This window comes from Zonotrichia leucophrys, chromosome 4, assembly GCF_028769735.1.
Source record: "Zonotrichia leucophrys gambelii isolate GWCS_2022_RI chromosome 4, RI_Zleu_2.0, whole genome shotgun sequence".
In the NCBI taxonomy this organism is placed as follows: Eukaryota; Metazoa; Chordata; class Aves; order Passeriformes; family Passerellidae; genus Zonotrichia; species Zonotrichia leucophrys.
Genome location: NC_088173.1, coordinates 42,644,767 through 42,665,498, shown reverse-complemented (window position 1 = coordinate 42,665,498; position 20,732 = coordinate 42,644,767). Strand labels below are relative to the sequence as shown.

At 39.6% G+C, this 20,732-nt stretch overlaps 1 protein-coding gene across 1 annotated transcript; it reads right to left on the bottom strand.

The window, feature by feature from the left end:
* Positions 1-551: 551 nt before the first annotated feature.
* MGARP (mitochondria localized glutamic acid rich protein) lies at positions 552-20,579 on the bottom strand. The gene is made up of 6 exons (XM_064711352.1): positions 20,321-20,579; positions 18,836-18,939; positions 17,683-17,785; positions 13,317-13,598; positions 3,383-3,431; positions 552-1,680 (listed from the first exon to the last, which is right to left on the bottom strand). The coding sequence occupies exons 1-5, from the start codon at positions 20,403-20,405 to the stop codon at positions 3,385-3,387; spliced, it is 621 nt and encodes a 206-aa protein (XP_064567422.1). The 5' UTR covers positions 20,406-20,579; the 3' UTR covers positions 552-1,680; positions 3,383-3,384.
* Positions 20,580-20,732: the final 153 nt, after the last annotated feature.

The following is a 20,732-nucleotide window of genomic DNA, read 5'->3' as shown; positions in this document are numbered from 1 at the left end:
AGTCTTGCATGGTGTCTCTTCTCTGCTGTGGCATTACCCTCCTTTATGATCCATTTCAACAATATACTTCAAAATTTTCCATGGTTTGTCACAGCCTTTGTGTAGCAACCCAAAAATTCACTTTTTGGAAGTGAAGGACAGAAAAATTTTAATTTATGTGGTATTCAGACTCCATACTAGCAAGGCTGAAGAAACAATGGCCAGACCTCTGCAAATTGCAAAATATCACTGTTGTTACTCTAAAATATTCAAGTGCTGAAGCAGACCATGCTGTGCTGCAGGTCTTCTTTTTTTTTTTTTAATTTAAAAAACCTAAACAAAACAAAAGTAAAAAAAGAGGAACTCTAGCATAAAGCATGGACAGGCTGTTTTGGGATTCTCACTGTTTTTTGAAATGGAAAGGATGAAAAGCTTTGGAAACCACTGTTTGTGAATCAGTCATTCAGGCAGCTGTTCAGAGGGCTAACATACTTTGCCATGTACCAGAGGAGTTCCAGAGATAAAGAGCCATTCAGAAAAGCTCACATTTTACCAGAAACCCTACTGTTAGATCCAGTTAAAACAGCTTCTTTTACTAGGAATTAGTGAAAATGAATATATAGAACATTTAAATGCATACATCCATCACAGCATTTTTAATCCACAAGACAAACATAGACTCTTGTCCAACAAAATATCAGTCTAAGATTTTTATTCCAGTAGCTTGGTCTACACAAATTGCTTTTAATCACAGAGGCCTTATCCTTCAAGCAGAAGGCTGTGGTTTGTCTTCTTGAAGCTTGGGAGCCTGCTTTTGCCTCTGCATTATTCCAGTTATTCCTAAGTAGATCCAGGAGCAATAGGCTATATCTCTGTTGGAACACTATTGTAATTTGCTTTAGGATGGGGGAAGGAGCATGGGTTGCTTTGTGCCATGTGTAGGAGGATGCTGTTGTTTCTCTTTCAACATTTTCCAAACTTCTGCTTGAAGAGAAGAGTCAGACACACCTTGTGAAACTTCCTATACAAATAGTACATAATGTACCTTATTTGGCTCTGGTTTAGAACCATTGCCATTCTGTGATGGCTGCAATGGGTTTACTCCTGGATGTTACTGTGCAAGGACTGGTAGCATCTGAAATGTTTATGCAGGGGGAAAATGAGGTCATGTGCAGCCAGATGTCCTATGCTCACAATCACAAATCCAAACTCAGGAGCAAACACGTTGTTATTTTCCCTGTGATGCAATTTAAAAATGCTAACAGGTACTTTTATAATATTTTGGCTTAACATTTTGCTTACATTTTTGCATGGGATTTTACAAATGTATAACTACGCACAACAGTTTGGGCCAAAAGGAAGAAATCAATGTACACATCAGGACAGAAATGACATAGAAGGAGTTCATCTGGCATCATACTGCTTCTCCTAGCACAGGTATTTAGGGCATGCTGAGTGGCTTGGCTGGATGTTACTCTCTACAGCAGAGTTGTTAGTCACAGAAGCGTTTCTCTAGGCAGCACAATTCATCTCTTGCAGCACTGGATAGTACTGGCCAGAATGGCCAGTGTGTGGTAGGACAAACTGCACAGTTTCTTCGATGTCTCCAAGGAAGAGTATGATGAGGTTTCACACAGGAATCAGCTGGTTGATTGCCACAAATATTTGCATTATACTTTCCAAAGGTGTCCACACTGCTTACTGGGGAAAAAGAAAAAAAGAAAATCTCATTTAGAGTAAGCAACAATAAATGGTGTTTAGCAACAGACACCATTCAGCAGGTCATTTTCTTTGCAAACATTCAAAGCACACTGTGACTTTGCAGGTTACAGTGAAGTACAGAGTACACACAGAACTGATGTGTGAATCATGCTGGTCTGATGGCTCGGGGAAACTCGCTCTGCTGCCATCACCAGAGCCCAGTTCCAAGGAATCCCTCACGTTCACCCACATGGCTCAGGCACAAGTGAATTCCCCTGCATGCTGGACTTCTACAAATAGTTACATGCTTAAATTTAAGCACAGGGTAAACCAGTTGTATGTGCTGAGATTACTGATACAAGTAATTCCAAAGCAGCATCAATAGGGGCCCAATAGCCACACTCAGGAAAATGGCTGAACATCTTTACTCAGGCATGCTCTGAGCATCAGTTTAGGGCTTTATCTGAGGATTTAATCCACTACTACTTCCTCTATCCCTTCACCAAATAAGTGATTATTTTTTTTAAAAAAGTTAGCTAGATAGTGATTTGATTCTCGTGTCAACATTCTTTTAATTTCATTTTCTTTGCCTTGAATTCCTTAAAAAGGACGATGTGTTTTAATGCAAAGTCAGAGTTGAGCTTCATACTCCAAAGTGTTTACAATCAAAACACCAAAAAAAACCAACAACAACAACAACAAAAAACACACACAAAAAAAAAAAAAAAAAAAAAAAAAAAAAAGAAAAAAAGAAATAATGATTTCCTGACTAGGAATACAGTGTGGTTTGAGACTTGCAAACTGGTCAAACGACCAGTAATCTTCCAGCACCAAATGGTAAAATATTTCATAAATCATCTTCTCCCTGGCAACAAGATCAAATTGAAAGTCAATGAGAGGCCCTTTTGTAAACTTGTGTTGCTATACTCATAAAAAGTTTTTTTTTTGTCAAAAAGAGTCCAAGCAGTTGAAGCAGAATTGAGTGAACCTGTACACTAGTAGGAAATTAATCTATTTTTTCATCTATTTGCCTTCTCTATACCTCAACATTTATGTGTTCCAGAGCAGAAAGAATTTCTTGGTCATTTGGTTTTCTGATGTGGTACCCTAAGGTGCTCTTAATTTTCAGTTTGAGCAAAAATAAAAACCTTGAGAGGTACGTGCTTGCAACTTTGCTGACAATAAAATAATAGATAAAGCCACATGAGAAAGACACTAGCAAAATAGAAAGGATATTCAGTATTTTTCATTAGCACAAATTGCAAGTGCAGAGAGACTAATAATGAAATAATTTATTTAAAATAAAACAGTCCAGGGGGCTATTGCTTTATTGCATAGAACAATATTCCAGAAGTCCAGTAGCCACATATAATTTAAACCAAATATCCAAAGGACGTTTTTTGCTTGGAAGAAAGCTACAACTCTCAGATCTTTATCCAGTTTGCATGGGACTAAGATAAAGCTATAAATAAACACACACTGTGACAATTTATATAGGATTTGCTCCCTAGCCCCTTAAAGATGCTGGCAGTTGTTCCCAAAAAATAAGAAATACTTCAATAAAGTTACATTTTGTTGAGAGCAGAAATACAAATTCACCATAACAGTGCGTGAGCATTTACCACATACTGCAGGTGCCACTAACTGAGAACAAAAGATGGGTGAAGAGCAGAAAACCACACGCTGCAATTGTACTGTGTACCTTTAGGGCTCTTTAGCAACCTCTTCAGTTGTCTTCTCCTCCTCAGAAGCTGCAAATGGAGACAAAACACCAATGAGAAACACTGGAAATTATTTCTTCAATGGCAAATAGTCAACCAAGTTGTTTCCCTTAGTCCAAAGGATCCTTGGACTAAAGGGATAGAATTTACATAGCTATATTAGGTATGCAGGCATTTTTCCTTTTATCTTTTTAATTCTAATTTTAAAAGAGTTCAGAGGCCAGGCCTTCTAAACTCCTGCTTAAAATCTCAACAGTGATGATTCTAACACACATTTTTCTTTGCATTCAATTACATCACTCAACTTCAAAAGCAATTGTTTATCAGATTGTTTATAGTTGCATCAAAGCACTGCAAGCTTTATTCATACCATTCACACTTTCTAACATAAGACCTTTTACAATCTATTCTGACAGCTCGAACTTTAGGTTTAGAGAGGCAAAATTCTTCTAAAAATTATTTTACTGCTTGCTAGTCACACTAATTAATTCCTCATCTTTCTGGTCCATTTTTTTTTGTGAGTTTTGCATGGCAAGTAATACTTTTGGGATTTTTTTTTTTTTTTTTTTTTTGTGTACACCCTTGCTACTTCTAAAGGATTTATTACCTTTTCTAAGATATTAGAACCTGCTTGACTTTTCTGGTGAAATCACACTTCTAAGATCTCATATCAAGTTACAGATTTGGTTTGCTTCCCTAAGATAGAGCAATTAAATCATGCACCATATTTTTCTTTACACCAATGCAATTTAGGAAAATTCTGTCTTTCAAATCAAGGCAGATGTTGATAAAATGTGTTGTATGCAGCACAAGGGGATTTTTTTGTTCTTAATGAAGTTCACATCCAGCCACTTACTGAGCAGGGCGCTGAGCTCACCCCACTGCCACGATCAAATTTAGCAGCCTCCTTCTACTGCACCACAGATGGAACTATTTTCATGTATATAGACATAGGCAAATATTCTCTAATGTATAAATTCTCTCTTGCAGATACTGTTGCTTTGTTTTCTGATTTCTGTCTAATTCGTAGGACATTACATCTACACTACACATAACCTTGGAAAGACATCATGGGTAGTTTTAATGGAAAAATTTTCTAGCATCAGGCTGAAGATTCAGGCTGCAATTCAGGCTGCAATGTCCAGCTGGCCATTTTTCAATACTCCTTAAAGCATAAAGCAGTCTGTCTCTATAAAAAGCCTGTAACAGGTAATATTTAGTCGTAGGCAGTCTCCATACAGAGAACACATCACCCTAGTTAAATACAGCATATTCTGAACATCAATTATTTCACTTTACTCTTCAGAATGCTTTCTGGATTTTGAAGAAGCAACAGGAAAAGAAATGCTCAGGAATTGGCACTTTTGCCTTTATAGGGAAAAGTCATGCAATAGAAATAGTACATTTGAAATTTGGAACTTTAGATATTTTACAGGAAGCAATACTTGATGTAATGCCACATATTCGCTATGGTAACAAGCTGCTAGGTTTCAGTTTGTAGCATCAAACATTCAGCTTATATTACCAAAAGTTCTTTCTCTGGCTGATAGTATTTAATTTTTTTTTCCCTTGTGTGTATTCTAATTTCTTTTGCACTAAGAAGAGTAGATCAGTAGGCAACTAGAGGGAGCACCACAGTCTTTTCTGCTTTTTAACAAAACCTCATTTCCTTTGGATGGGAATTGTGTTTATTTGTCTTCTACATGAATACCTGCCTTAAAACCAAACATTAACCACTTGTACTGAAAAATTGTCTCTGGTCTGAACCATATGGCCATCAGAAAGGCAATCTAATGCAAAAAATATGCAAAGTGTGACAGAGTTACAGAGTTTAGGCATTTCTCCTTTGTGTTTCCCTGTTTCCCAGTGCTATTCACACCCTCTATCTTTTTTTTTTAATCTGCATGCATTTCATAGTTTTTCAATCCAGTTTAATCTCTTGCAATTGCTCCCTGTAAAATCCTGCAGTAACACCCTATTTCCATACAAGATACTTTAATCTCTGCCTGGTACAACGGTAACTCATTTTCCATAATCCTTGGATGAAGGATTTTCAGTCAGTTAAATTATTGTTAATAAGCCTTTCATGAACTCTGCAGCAAGTAATGGAGGTAACTAAAATCACTCCTAACTTTTGTTAGTTCAAATACTAAAATATTAGGCTTATTTATTTTTTTTCAAAATATTTGTAGAGGAGTTACAGCATCTTCACCGGGTTCTGTGTTGTTTCCTGAATGATGATTAGTTTGAAAAGCTGAAGTCCCTGCATTTCTTCATGCAGTGATGACTATGATCCATTTTGTCTGTTTATGCCAGATTTCTTACAATTTCCACAGGCTGTAAGTTAACAAAACAATCTGAATTGTGCAACTGCTTCCCTGCAATGAGGACACATGGCATTTTAATGTTATGCTTTCCACTGAATGCCCAGCTGCTGTATTATCCTTATAGAACAATACCACTCCAGCTCCTTGACACCTTCACCAAAACACCCACCTGCAGCATTCCTGCCAAATGGATCTCAGCCAAGGGATAATTCCATCCTGACCCATACAATTTAAACCCTGCCACAAATTATTTTGTTTCCCTTCATATCCACAGAAGTGGGGCTCATTGGGCTCCTTCTTCCTTCTCTGGGGGAAAGCTCCCCCTGCACACACATATCCTTCATCAAAAGCACTGGAGTTACATGGCTTCACGATATTGCTGCTTCATTTGGTGTGCTATGATTCCCCCCATCCTAGCACGATCTATTACTCTACAGAATTTACAGAATATTGCTCTACAGTATACACAAGGATTACTTCACAGTTTCATACAAGGTGCTATACTGCCAGCAAAAAATCTCACCCTCTGCGTATATATATTTTTTTCCTGAAAGTTTTTTTTTTTTTTCTCTTGAGCTTTTTCACTGGCTATTTGTCAATTTTCAATTTTCTCCTGGGATAAGTAGCTGCATCCCAGTATTGCTGGCTACAGCTTTCTTCAATTTTGCCAGGCATTTAGGTATACCATAGCACTTACAGGTCTGAATTAGGACCTTAACTTTCCCATGGTTTCAACAAAAGACAATATAAAAGAACTTAAAACCTTAGAGGAGTCAAACGGATCACATTTGCTAACTGTAGACACGTGGCATTGCGTATTGCACCAACAGCTGTTGCCAAAGCACTCAGGACTTGGACACAGCAGGAATTCTGAGGGCAAGCATTTCCAAGAGCTACAGGAATTCCCAGGGAGTCCTGAGCTCCTCTACTTTAGGAGAGAACCATGTGGAGAAGAAATGCAGCCTCCCAAATTGCACTTGCAGGAACAGAACAGAGCTGGGCAAGAAGCTCCAGTAGCTTATTAGCACAATATCCAACATTTCACCTAGAAATGTCATTTTTAGGAAACCATCCCTATAATTTCAGTGAAAGAAAACCCATGAAAACCTGCTTCCTATGTAAAGCAGTAATTCCTGCAGTCTTTAAAGACAATTTTTACAAGCTCTGAACTTGCAGCCCTGAGAGTGAGTGCAGAGCTACACACTTCTGTGCACTTAGAGTGGAAAGCAGCCCAAATGCAGGGTGATTCTGCATGCTTGTGATGGTCAGTTTGAATTGTGTGAATATTTGTGAGCTCAGCAGAACAGAGCGACAAGATAAGCAGGGACTTGTGTGCCCTGTGTGACTGACTAATCCCTGCTGCAGCTGATAATAAAAAATAAAGCGCCCAGACTGACTTTTTCCTGCTAATAATAAAGGGAACACCATGCAAATGCACTGACTCCCAGAACCCAGATCCTACTGCTTGCACAGCCTCTTCCCCAAAAGCCTTCAAGCTTTTAAAGCAAGCTTTCCAACTTTCCTGGGGCAGTTTTTATGCAGAAACAGCCTGGGGTTTTGTCTGGGATGTAAAGCCCTAGTGCAAAATTTGGCCAGCTTACAGTGGCAATCATGTCCTACAACCCAGTAGAAAACATGATATAAGATGACCTTGAAACAAGGAGGTGGAAGAGATACAAACTAATTTGTATATTATTTTTTTAAATCTTACTGGATTTTAATCTTCTACCTTGTATTTTTAAATGGTTTTCTAAGTATGTTTTCCTGATTTACAATAGAGATTAAGAAGACAGCTGTTCCAGATTTTAAAATGAAAGCTGTATTCAGTCTTTTCCTTGCTTGGGGAGAGGTGGGGATTCCTTCCAGAAGGACAGAAGTTTTATAATAGGTTATACAAGATAACCCAGCCTTCTCAGGACTTCAGCCTGTATTTCTTCCCTCAGTTTTGCATTTCCTTACCAACCCATTTAAAGCTAACATATTTTGATTCTAATCCTAATTCTTTGATTAATTTAAAAGTGATCTTTCCATTTAGAAACAACAACAAAAAAAATTAAACAGGCACTGGTATCCTGCAATTTTTACAGGTATTTAAAAATACACTTTTCTGAGTGAATCACTTTACTTGAAGCAGTATCCGTCATATGATGATTTTTTTTTCTAGGCAGTCAAGATGAGGCTGGTATCTGTAATGCCAAACACCAGGTTCAATTACTTTAAAAATATTCTTTGCAGAAGAATTTGGTTTTATAAAGCTAAAATAACACAAGTTATCCAGCATCATACAAATGGAATCCACCTTGAGCACGCAAACCAAAGCTGGAGTGCAAAACAAGGATTTGATAATTCAAGCTGCCTGTAGCATAACCAATGTCACACACTAATTCCAAAGGTGGGCAGGGAGCAGGGGGAAAGTAAAATTTAACTGTGAAATTAGAAACAGCATTTTATTTACAGTCTTTTAGAGACCATCTCACATTAGAATGTGATGCTTTTGTTTACAGAAAGCTTCCTCAGTCAGGTCCATTGAAGGTCTCAGGATGTCCCCTGAAATGTTAAGATAAGCAGAGCAGAATATTCCTGGTTCATTTTAATAGTTTAAAGACCTGCTAATGGAAAACTGGCAGTGGAATAGAATTGACTTTTAAAGAGTCAAATTCTGTCACGTTGGAAAAGTAATTCAAGGATTTCTTTGAGAAAACCTGCAAAACAGAGCACAAGAAGCTTGGGCTCCACACCTTCTCCCTCTGTTCATGGGGGCTCAAACCACATCAAAAGAAACAGGGGGAAATAATGATCACTGATACAGTTTGGGACAAAACAGGCAAAGCTATGCAGCTGTCCCTGTAACATGACCAAGTGCTTCAGGTGCCATTGGCCAGGAAGATCCAGGGAGCTCAGCATGGAGGGCTTGCAGACGCCCATCAGGAACATCCCATCACCAGGAATGTCTCTCAGGACCATCTGAAATATTCTCTGTCTCCTCTCTGGCATTTTATTCAGTGAACAGTTAGGATTCCAACCAGCTAGAGCAAGTTACTCAACTTATTGCTTGGAAAGGAAAACCACTTTACGCCTACATTGGCCTTAAAAAAGAAAAAAGGTCCTGGGTGGTCGACCACAGACTAATGCCTCTGTGCAATACTGTGAAATCAGCACTTGAGCTCCACACAGGGAAAAATAAACGTTTTAGTTCTAAGCAGAGTCAAGGCAAGAACAATTACTTAGAAAAGCACTGATTATTTTTCAGTCTGATCGTTCCCATCCTTGGATGCACAGGACAGGAACTCATGGCTGGCAGCTGCTGAGCTGTGTGTGGAACCACCTGCCCTGATCATGCTGGTACTGGGACACAACATGAGGGCAGCTCAACCCCAGCCCTCCCTCACTCCAGCCCATGGGCAGCAGGAGTTCAGTCCCTCTGGCATTCCAGATATTCCATAGGACGAACATAAACCAAAGGCTCAGAGCCCAAGGTCTTTGGGAAACTGATGAGCAAGGGAAAGCTAGGATTTCTCATAAACCTGCCACTACACAAATATGATATAATTTCCTTTTTGCAAGCCATCCACAAGCAATCCAGATAAAAATCCATGAAGTCTACCTGAGAGCCTAAATCATGGCATTATGAAGCCCATTATAAGAATAAAAATTTTCACCATTCCATACAGAAAGAGAAACGTGTTCAATGAGCCAAGCACATCACAGGTTGTTTGTGTCTGATGTAGGTCACTAGCTCCCAAGAAAAGCCTCATTAGCTCTTACTAATGGTCAGAAGGTTCCCTTGAAGAGTGTTTATTCTCCAGTCGTTTATTAGAAAAAGATTCAGAGATCCCTATAATGGTCACAATCAAAGCATAACAGTGCATGTCACATTAATCCAGAATAGTTTGTAATACCTCAGACATTTCAAGAATATTGTTTTATATTCTGTAGCATGGAATTGTAGCAATGAGAAGCAACTCACATTGTTTGTTTGTTTGTTTGCTTTTAACATGGAACAATCTTTAGTTACTGATTGGAATGGATCACAAGGAAAACTAGCATAAGTTAATATAAACCATGTGTATGAAATGCACCCTAATAATTTGATGGATTAAATCCTTTGGGAGTTCTAAAAACACTTCTAGTCAAGACATTTTCTTTAACATTCTTCATACAAAGTAATGCATCAAGTTTTATCCACTTTATCCACAGTTTTTAAAGGAGAAAAGTTTCTGTTTGAAAAGGATGTTTTTCTCTGCTACAGGAAACATTGCCCAAAAATTAATTTCAAAATCCCTATCGTTCCCATTCTGGTTTGAACTGCCACGATAGGAAAACAGCAAGGGGTCCCTGCTGCTGTCTTTTCTCTAAAGTAGGAGACTAAAAATATTCCAATGGTGACTGTATTTACAAGAAAATTTCAAACACAGGTAATACCATGTACAGTAAGTTAAATGCTAACAGATTTCGTTGTACAAAGTGAGTTGTTGCCTTCCAATTTAAATACAAACAGTTATTTTTAAGGGTTTTTTTTAAGTCTTGGCAATGAGCTATTAATACTAGTAAAAGCATCTATTTTCTCATTAATAGTGACATTCATTTAGGCATTACTATTCACTGTATGTCCTTCTACCATTTTTGAGAAGCTGCTTGCCCCCTTGTTCTAGAATAGACAAATAGGAAGACAGTTATTTTAGGCAGTTCTCTCCCACTTATTTGTTTGCACTCAGCTGGGAGCTTCTAGGGGTTTTTCCATTTTACCAAAATCTTCCTCCCCAGCCCAGTGCATGCTGTAAAATTCTATTTGGCTATGCTGATTAAAACTGAACAGACTCTCCATGGACCAGCTGGGTCTTCAACTCTCAGCTCTTGCGAGCTCTTCAACGCTCACAACTTTTACAGAATTTTTTTTTCTAAATATTGTTCACTTTCTTCCAACAGAGATTTTCCAGTTATGCTATGATGACTCATCTAAAACTCAGTTTTATGAAGGAAAATCAGGAGGAAGAAGAAGAGACTAGTGGCCAGTGCAGGGCCATCAGGTAAGTGCAGCAGTCCAAGAGACAGATAAAAGAAAGTGATAAATGTGAAACAGAACTACCCAACCAGCAGTTCCAGATACAGATATTTCCCCATATGATAATGTTTACATAATATGATAATGTTTACATAATTCAACTTCTGAGGGCCTAATTTAGTTAGATCAGTCTATCATAATCAGTAAAGAGAAAAAGCTCATTCCTCCACCTCACACAAACAGATGCCTAGAATGGTGTGCCTGTTCTACTGAGCAACATCATTCTGAAAGCCTCTCAATAATTATGAGCAATTGCACATCACCCTGAGAACTCTTCAGTAATTTTCTAAGTACCACCATTGTCAGCACACCCAGGATTTGGTAGTGCACCAAGCCAAGCCAGCGTGCACTGATTCTATCAGGTGCTTTTGTCTGCCTGGCACCACTGCATGATGGGCTCAGCAAAGCCCTGTCCCAGAGCAGCAGCTCCTGTGCAGAGCAGCCTCCAGTTGTTTCTCTGGGCTGCACACAGCTGCCATTGCAGCGTGTTTGAAGCTCAGCATGGAAAACACTGGCACATTCAATTCACTCACTAATCCTCCCCAAACCCAGGCACTCACTCAAATGGCCTTGGAAATAACAAACAGAGACCATGTCCTTCAATACTTTAAAGAATAGGGAAAAAACCTGTTAGTGAAGTCAGGAAGAAATCTGGAAAAGCACAGTTTGGGGCTAATTGGTTCTCTTATTTCAGTTGATAATGCCAGAACCTCAAGCCTCAATACCAGAGTTGGAGAAGAATTTATGGTGGCAACCCAAACACCAGAAGTCACAGATGCCTAATCCAAATAGCAGTTTGCCAATCGGTGAATTTTACAGCATTTGGTTTGTCTGAAGAAAAATTTAATTTATGGTCCCACACACAGACTACACTGTGAAAGGAGAGCAACAGGAATTGAACCAGTAACCAAGAGTGACAGCTCAAGCAATAAAAAGGTAGAGAGAATTAGCATTTAGAGGAAGTTAAAACCTTGGGAACAGAGTAACATAGTTCAGTACTCATTTTGGTAACAGTATTTCACAGAATTCCACATTGGAATTGTGGATTGTAAATTGCCTAACTTGAGGCAAGGAGAACATTCCAGGCAGGTATCATTGTTAACTGTCTGAAATGGCAGAAATATTCACCATAGAGCAGATCCTACCTTATCCAACCATGGACAGTTATTCATAGATAAGCACTGTCAAAGGAATATACAACCACCTCCAGATACAAGAAAGTGCTTAGGACATTAAAGGGAAATTTTGCAATTGCTCTCTAGAGCAAGAAATGCTGCAATACATTTTTAAACATATCTCTTAATGGCTCTAATTCACCAAATTTAACATAAAACAGACTACTTCCTTAGAAATGGAAATTTTTAGGGCTCTAGGTATTTTAACTACTACCTTATAAATATTTCTATATGTAAGCAGTAATAATCACAGCCAAGGTACTTACTTCTGCTTTCTATAAACTGTATTACAGCAGATCACACTAGGAATTGTTTTAAAATGTTATTTGTAATAGGTGGTTTCAGAGACAAGCACAGGAACTAAGCACATTTGAATTAAAATCACATTCATACACAGACCTTTCATAAAACTCAGTGATTAGAAGTGCTGCACTATTTCTCAAGTTTATTTGTTAAAAAGGCAATTAAAATGCATCCATTCCTCACCGGAGACACCAAGAAAAAAGTGAAAATCATTCCAAATCTGCTAATGCCTTTGATGGTACTGTGATAAACACCATAGATTAGCAGTCAAAATATTTTTAATCTCAGTTTGATCTGTGTTTTAGATATATCCTCTCAAGACTAGCAGTAAAAAGAAAATTTAAAAAAATACTTTTAAATCTGCCAAATTAAATTACAATCCTGTATCTTGCACATTTTATGGACAGTTTTGCATTTATATTATTGCAATTTTTTGAAAAGCACAATAAACCAAAATATTTCAAACACCCTGACAGCTCAAAATACTGAATGTTTTGCCACCTACCAATTTCAGTGTTTAACAACAATTTGAAGTTTTATTGTGTTGTGAAAATTTAGTCTAATATATCCTTAGAATTGAGACCATGACAGCATTTCCTTTGCTATGCAAGATCCTGTTTAACTTACATTGATAGAACAGATATAATTATTCAGTGTGAATATCTTTGGAGTGGCTAGTGAACTAAAGAGTTTAGATTCCTTAAAAAACCCTTGAGAACTACATCACTAAACAACTGCTTAACTGATCACGTTATAAGCTCAACTTAATATCTTAAGAAATAGGATGGGTTAGGGAAATAAAACATTTGACTCTACTTGTTTTAGACAGTAACTCTGGTGCCAGAGGTGGGATGCTTTTAGAGACACTGATTTAATAAACTTAATTACCTTATGCTCATGATATGTCAATCTTAATGCCTGAATTAGTTTTCACTGCAGGACAAACTCCATTAGGAACACTGATGCTCATTCTCAGTGTTCTGTAAGAGGCAGAGCTTTAGAACCCACAACACACACACACACTCAAAAACTACATTCATAAATTAACCTTGAACTGCAGCAGCTTCTGAATTATCAGCAAGTTCCAAATTAGCATCAGCTTCTGAATTAGCAGCAGCTTCCTGCTGTGCCTCCTCCACAGCATGGGATTCCTCTGGAGCCAGCAAGTCATTCTCCCCTCCAGCTTCTGGGGGCACCCCAGAACTCTCATCCTGTGCTGTGGGTCCAGCACTCTCCTCCTGTGCTGCAGGTTCCACAGCAGCTGCTGCCTCAGCCTCTTCCGTGGCCTTCTCTGCTCCAGTGACCTCATCCACCTCTTCTGCATCACCTTCTAAGGATTCATTCAATACAATAAAGAGAGTAAAATGCATGCATGCAACAAAAAATTCACCAAATACTTTTTATCATCATCATCCTCATTTAAATTTGAAGTGGGAAGCTAAGATTTGGGATCAGAATTAACAAAAAAGATCAATAATTAATCCCCCATATTGTCTAATGTGGCATCAAAAAACTAAGATGAGGAAACCATATTCTTAATTACTGATTTCATTACACGTTTCAGTGATAAGAAAAGAAACTGTGGCTTAAAGCAAGTGTTGGGGGAGCAGTGAAGGATAAAAAGGACAGTGTCAAGTGTTGCTTCAAAGCACTCTGCTGAGAGGGCCAGTGGTGGTACACACACAGGTGCCAGAGGGAGCACGACTCTGTGGAATTACCACGTGGGGAATAAGACATTTGGTCTTATATAGAAAATAACTTGCTAATTTCAAGTGGTCAGAGCTCACTTTTTAGATGTATGACCACTTATGACTATTTTCTTTTTACAACTCACAACTCCCTTTTAAAGACTTGTTTACACCACTATGGGTCCAACTCCTTAGGACCTGAAAAACAGTGTTTCCCAGTCATGCATCACTTCAAATTCAGCTGAGACAAGTCATGAAAAACTAACAGCACAAAGCAACAGGGATGCTAAACCACCATGCAAACATGCACTAACATCAAGTTCACAAAGGAAAAGTTATATACCAACTGTACATCACAAGTTCACCACTAGAACCAACTCAGGATGCAAAAAAAAAAAAAAAAAAAAAAAAGAACTGGAAATAAGTTTGTAACAAAGTGTCAACTATGTGAGAATTGAAACAAAAGAGCTTAAGGAGACATAGTCAGAGTTTGTTTGATTCTTTTGTATCTGTTTAAAAACTAAACAGACCAATTTCATTTCTTGGTCTTCTTATGCCAGTGAAAGCCTATAATTTGGTGCTCAGGTTTCAAGACAAGTCCATTCATTGCTCAGTAAAAATCAAAACTTTGCATTATGCAACCTGATCATGTCCCTTTAAGAAAACATTGTTTTCAAAAACCCCTTAATTCATCACACAAAGAACAGGCTAACAGCCAAGATCAGCATTCAGTACACTTTATTGGACAGTCAAATATCGAGTGCATTCATTCAGAACAGCCAGCTTCTCCATCTCAGAACTGCCTTCTACAAAGCAGATTCAGTAATAAGCTCAATATGGTTTGGCCTTGCAAACATAGGTAGTTCTTTAAAAGTCTCACACAAATGGAGTTTTACAATAGAAGGTACAAAGTCATCCCAAGGTAGGCTGCAATGTACTCAATGGTAAACGATTGTCCTTTGTTTGTATTTAACTTCCTCAGGTTTGGAAAGAGATTTCCCTTGTGTCTGGAAAGTGTAAAAGCAGAGTATAGATTAGAAAGATTGAATCAGCTTGCAACAAGTTAAAAAGAAAAGTCATAGAGAAAAAAGAAAGAAATCAGGAACAATCTTAAAGGACATGAACAACAAATGGAAGACAAAACTCACTAAATAAGCAAGGAGAACATCCTGCAAGCCAAACATCATTTTACATTTGAAATGATGTCCCAGATTTTCTTCTGCTACTGTGAGTCAGGCCTCTTCCAGGGGCTTTTTAAATCCCTCCCTAATTTGAGAGTAGCTTTCAGTTAAAATGAGCCACAGAAATTTCCTATCAGATCTCTTTCTAAATGTCTGTTATCATTAATTAAAATACCATTAAATATCATTTCAACCCTCTAATAAACAAAGAACCCTCGTATGATTCTTTCTCTTATTTTGACAGACTTGTTTGCTATGTACAGTTCTCTGTAATACACATTTTGGGTTCAGGCACAAGGGGAGAATTTTCCCCCACATGAGAAATCACAAAAATCCTATGAAAAGAATCTCTGATCAGCTGTTCTCCAGTATTAAGTTCTTCCACCCAGGAAGTTCTTTTATCAGAGCCAGCAAATATGCCATGAACATGCTGCTTGGCATACTGCTTTTCTATCCATCACTTCATATGGTTGCCAGCTCTGCTTTAGACCTTACTTTAAGCTTGATTTAATGTGCCCCTAAAAAAACACCAGAATACTTTGAGAACAGAATTTTTAACTGCTCTAATCAGCAATGCTTACTGGGAAAAAGTATAAGGATTGACTCTAAAGAATGCACAGGGAAAGAAACTGCAAAGGCACTTCTGGGAAAAGCAATGCTATTCCAGCACTCTGTGACAAGGTAAACACAAAAATATGACTATGCAGGGAACAGGAAAAAAAGGGGAGGAAGAAGGGTGATAACTCTTTTCAGAATGCACACAGAGGATTCTGTAGGAAAAGTAAGAACAGAACTGATGCTCATTCTTCATGTTCTGTTCTTTTGGGTGTATACAGCTGGGAATGAAGAAGGATTTAAAAAAGGAGCTGATTCAACAGTGGTTTTGTACTGTGAATTGGAATTAACTACTCAGAAGTCCAACTAAAAACTCTGGGTTGAGCATTTATTCAGAAGTCAAATATTGAAAATAATACAGGAAACAAGTTTCAACTGTATTCCCTGAATGGCCTTAGAAACATTTTGGACTTCTTACTATCAATAAAAAGGGAGGCAGCAATCATCTGCCACTGGTTGTGACATTGATGACTTATGAAGCAGCAGATGATGGGATGTCTGGAGAGCACCCAAGAGCGGTTGCTGAGCACTCAGTGCTGTGGGTATTTCACTCCAGCATGTGGAGAGGCCAGGGCCAGAACTCAGTACCTTGCAGAAGTGCACCTTAGGAGAAAAGAGAGAGCACTGGGAGTATGTTGGAAGGTTTGCTTAGTGCTTCCCCATTCTCCCAGCTATGGCAGTCAGAATGTAACGAGGGTAATCCTCACTTCTGTCCTGAACAGCAGGACACCAGGTCCCTGGGAGAGATCCACTTTGGTCCTCATTACATTTTCTATTTTAGGGACAACGAAGGATTACAAATTGTGGCTGAATTCTCAGCATTTGTTTAAACAATTGAGTTTTAAAACTAAACTGCTTTCTTTTTTGGAAATTAAGGTATTTCACTACTTTAAATCTTAAGGTCTGTAGTTTTAATGTTCTGAAACTAAAGCATGTGTTGTAGAAGTTCAAAGCTAACAACCTCTAAAGGAATAATTATAGAGGCAGACAATTTAAACCATGCTCTCACACTGAAGACAAAATTTAAACTCCTGATACTTTAATCAAAGGTATTCTTTGTGTGCATGCAAATATATTAAAGTAATTCTTAGAAGCCAATATTTTAAAAAAAAAAGGAAGAGCTTCAAGTGCTCTGGCTTCAATGCTTAATTCTTTTAAATAACAACCAAAAAAATATTTAAATATCCTTAAGAAATTTTCCTAATTGCTTTTCCTAGCAAGGCCATGCTTGCCAAAGTTCTACCTTTTAGATTAATGTGAAATTAACATCAGTTAACACTAATTGATGTAGACAGGGACAACATTCCATTACAAGTATTTGAACTAACACAGTCTAATTATTCAAGCATGAAGAGCTAAGTAAGGATTTACTATACATTTAGGTAATGCCTGCATTTCATCTAACCCCAAATTAGAAATGACAAAATCAAGGTTGTAGGACAAAAAAATCGATGCAAGTTAATTTTTTTTAATGCAGGTTTTTTCCTCTATTGAGCTGTATTTCCTGATGGCATGTGGCCTGAAGCCAACCTGTTGACTAAGAAAAGATATTATCTTCTCCCCCCCACTAAAAACAAAAGAACAAAATTGATTTTGACAGCATTATGTATTCAGTCAAGTTTCATTAAGCTTCCAGTAAATCAAATACCCATTATACAATTAATAGGATTCACACATCAACTCTTTCCATTCCAAGAGACTCCATAGGTGGACCAAAGACCAGATTAATGCCTGAACATTAAGGCCACTACCAAAATTCCTGCAGCAGGAGCTTTGTAGCAGAACAATACTGTACAAGCACCTCTGTCTTCAGTCCCACTCACGCAGTTCAGACAAGGACGTGGACAGTGCTAAAGCCTGATTAGACAATATAGAAATCTGTTCCAAATCCTCAAGTACCAAGGGAACAAGAGAAAGGAGCTCAACTCACCCTTTCTTGACCCAGGATTGCTTTTCTGCTCATCGGCTCTCTCACGAAGAATATTTGTATCTTCAACAAACTTGCTGCGGGGTGAACTGACTACTCTGTAGGCCTGAAAGGGAATTATACCTGAATTTACAGCTACATCCCTACAAATTTACCAAACACAAAGAGGCAAGAAGGAGAGAAGGGATTTTAAACAAGTGTTACTGCCCATCTTAAAATCCATATAAAATTTATCCTAAGAAAGGCTAAAAAAAATTAATAATCTACTAAATTAATATATTTATGTATTTCATATTTCTCCTTTGTTAGAAAGAAAATACAATATACCATGCAGCTTTTGAAGTGCTGCAGTGCTTCAGGAATTGAAAACAGCTTTTTAAAAGCTAATTACATTAAGATTTCTATTTTTGTAATGTGGTAAAAATGTGACAGGAAGATACTATGTTATACATTCAGAAATGCAATCATACATGTTTGATATTTTGAACAAACAGCTACTTAACCATTCAAGAGGATTACTTTGTGGGACAGGGACATATGTACCTCTCTGGGGTGTGCTAGGCACTGTCTCAGGTCTTGGGGGAGAGGGTAGAGGGAAGCTATAGAACGGAGGATTTAGGGATGTGAAGCACAAAATCAGACACATTTAGAAGCAGGGAGGAGAATGGTTACCAAAAAGCTTAACCAAACCAGATGCTTACAAAACTTTAACATGCTTCCTTGCAGTAACTAAGGCTGTTATCTTCCTTTTTTGTGCCCAAATTAACAAGGTTCGTATCTTCCCCCTGTAGCTTCAGATTGCTTATTTCACATCTGCCTCGCCCACTTGGAAACACTGCAAGTGTTTCTGGTTGACAAGACAAGGCAAGGGGTTAGAGACAGGTGCCCTACAATCTTTGGAAACATTCATTTCACATAGTTTTAAACATGCTTTCCATTAAGAGCCAGCACTACTTATCAAAGTAACACTAGAACAGGCAAGCAATAGGCTTTCACCTTCACTAAATCCTCTTAAGCTGATTTCTAAGTTAGGCTGCACTTAGCTGCAATATCTGCGTTCATTGATGGTTTGCATCCTGACCATGCTCTAACCCAGCACACAACTTGTACCATGCCAGCTCAGAAAGCACACACAGCTCCATCCCCAAACACTTACATAAAATAAACCACCAAAAGCAGCAACACCAGCAAGGAGATAGATCATCATGCTGTCTCTAGAAGAGCCAGGAACGCTCCCAGATGACATCTGGCGAGGAGGCGCTACAAAAACCATTAGGGAAAGTGATGTAAAGTGCTGCTAAAATATGATCACTAAAATGAATTATGGAACCTGAACCCTGTATGGGAAAGGATGATTCAAAAAGGTTATAAAAACAGATGTTGATGCATATTAATGTATCCTATGACTGAGTAACACAGGGTGTGGTGCTCCATGGCTGAGCTCTTCCTAAGAGGTGTTTTTCTGTGAACTATGTCGTCTACCATCAGCTTCCAGGTTCTGGGCACAGTCTATATAGACTAAGGAATGTTTAATAAAAAAAAGAATGTAAAAAGCTCCTGACTAAGGTAAGGTAGGTAAAATAATGATCTGTCCTTATTCCTTATGATCAGCAGAAGTAATGAATTCTCTCTTCAGGGTAATAACAAGGAATTTTTTAGAAAGCTTTTTCATTTGAATTCACGTTCTTTCACTCTCAGACTGCTGACACTTTGATCCATACCCTTCACCTCATGAACTGGCCAACAGAGCCAACAGAGAAGTAGAACTACAGAGTTTTTTACCTGACTTGATACATATTAACTGTAACAGCAGTGCTACCCATTCATTTGTTATAAACTGATTCTTACTACAGTCTTGGATTCATCCATACGCCTCAAAAAGATAACCATGAAAAACCACACGTAATTCTCTTGGTCAACAAAGCTTTCTGTGGAATTTTGTGACTTGATTCCAGATAAGAAATGTCTCATTGAAAAAGCGCTCATGAAAAATAAAATAGCTCAGGGCATTGCAATTGACAGCTGCAAAAATAATCCCGATGTCAAAACATTGCCATGGTGCGCTAGGTTATGTTTAGCATCATCTGTCTCATGACACAATTCTCAGACTATTCTCCAATAGCCGGGCATCCTCACGGCTTTGCATACGTTTATATTTTCGTTCAGCATCAGAATGTCCTTAACCCTCCCCCCGGGGCAGCCAGCTATAGGACAGTGATCAGCAAGCTGCCATCACCCAACGCGGCTGGCAGATTTTTCTTTTGCCAGCTGTTACACAACCCCTGATGCGCCAAAAGCCACGGTTGTGGCGCACCGGCTCTGCTCCCGCTCCCTGCTGGGGCCCCGCAGCTGCGGCTGCCCTACCGGGGGGATGCACCCCGCTATTTTAAAGGAAGGGAAGGCAGCAGCGGCCTCCGCTCTGCCATGGGCCGGGGGCAGGGGGTCCCGGACCAGCTCGGCTGCCGGCGGAGCTCTGCAGCAGCCAGTGCCGGAGCCCAGCATGACCGAGCAGCCGCGCCCGCCCCCGCCGCACCTGTCCCGGCCCCGCGTCGCCCCCGCCGCGCATCCCCTCCGCCGCCGCCTCCCGGTCCGCGCCCCGTCCCGCCATCCCGGGAGCGCTGCCCGGCCCGGCCCTGCGTACCACGCTGCTTGAGGCGGCTGGCGGCGGCGGGAGCCCTGCTCAGGCGGGTGGCCAGCGCCTGCGAGGCGGCCCTGCACAGGGACATGGTGGCGAGCAGAACGGAGCCGGCTCTGCGCTGCCGGTGCGGCGAGGATGCGGCGGCAGAGCCCGGTCCCGCCTCGGTGCCGCGGGGGCGGGCCGAGCCGCAGCCCCGCCCCGCGCACCTGGGCGCCGCTCCCGGCCGGGGGTGCCCCGGCTGCGGCGGGACGGGGGAAGCGGCGCGCACACTGCGCAAGGCCGGGGCTGCGACACCCACCCGCCCCACGGCAAGGGAGCGGCGTTCGGAACTGACCGCAACAACTGACCCGGGACAACGGGATGGCACGGACCAAGGAGAGAAAAGATAGGGGGGAGCTACTGTTTCACTTAAAAA

Bases quoted from the DNA above. Each gene is read 5' to 3' on its own strand.
- MGARP (XM_064711352.1), bottom strand. From the start codon at position 20,405: ATGTCCCTGTGCAGGGCCGCCTCGCAGGCGCTGGCCACCCGCCTGAGC. The intron at 17,786-18,835 runs GTAAGTGTTTGG...ATTCCCTTTCAG, and splicing joins CTTTTGGTGGTTTATTTTAT to GCCTACAGAGTAGTCAGTTC. The intron at 13,599-17,682 runs GTGAGTTGAGCT...ATGAATCCTTAG, and splicing joins CAATCCTGGGTCAAGAAAGG to AAGGTGATGCAGAAGAGGTG.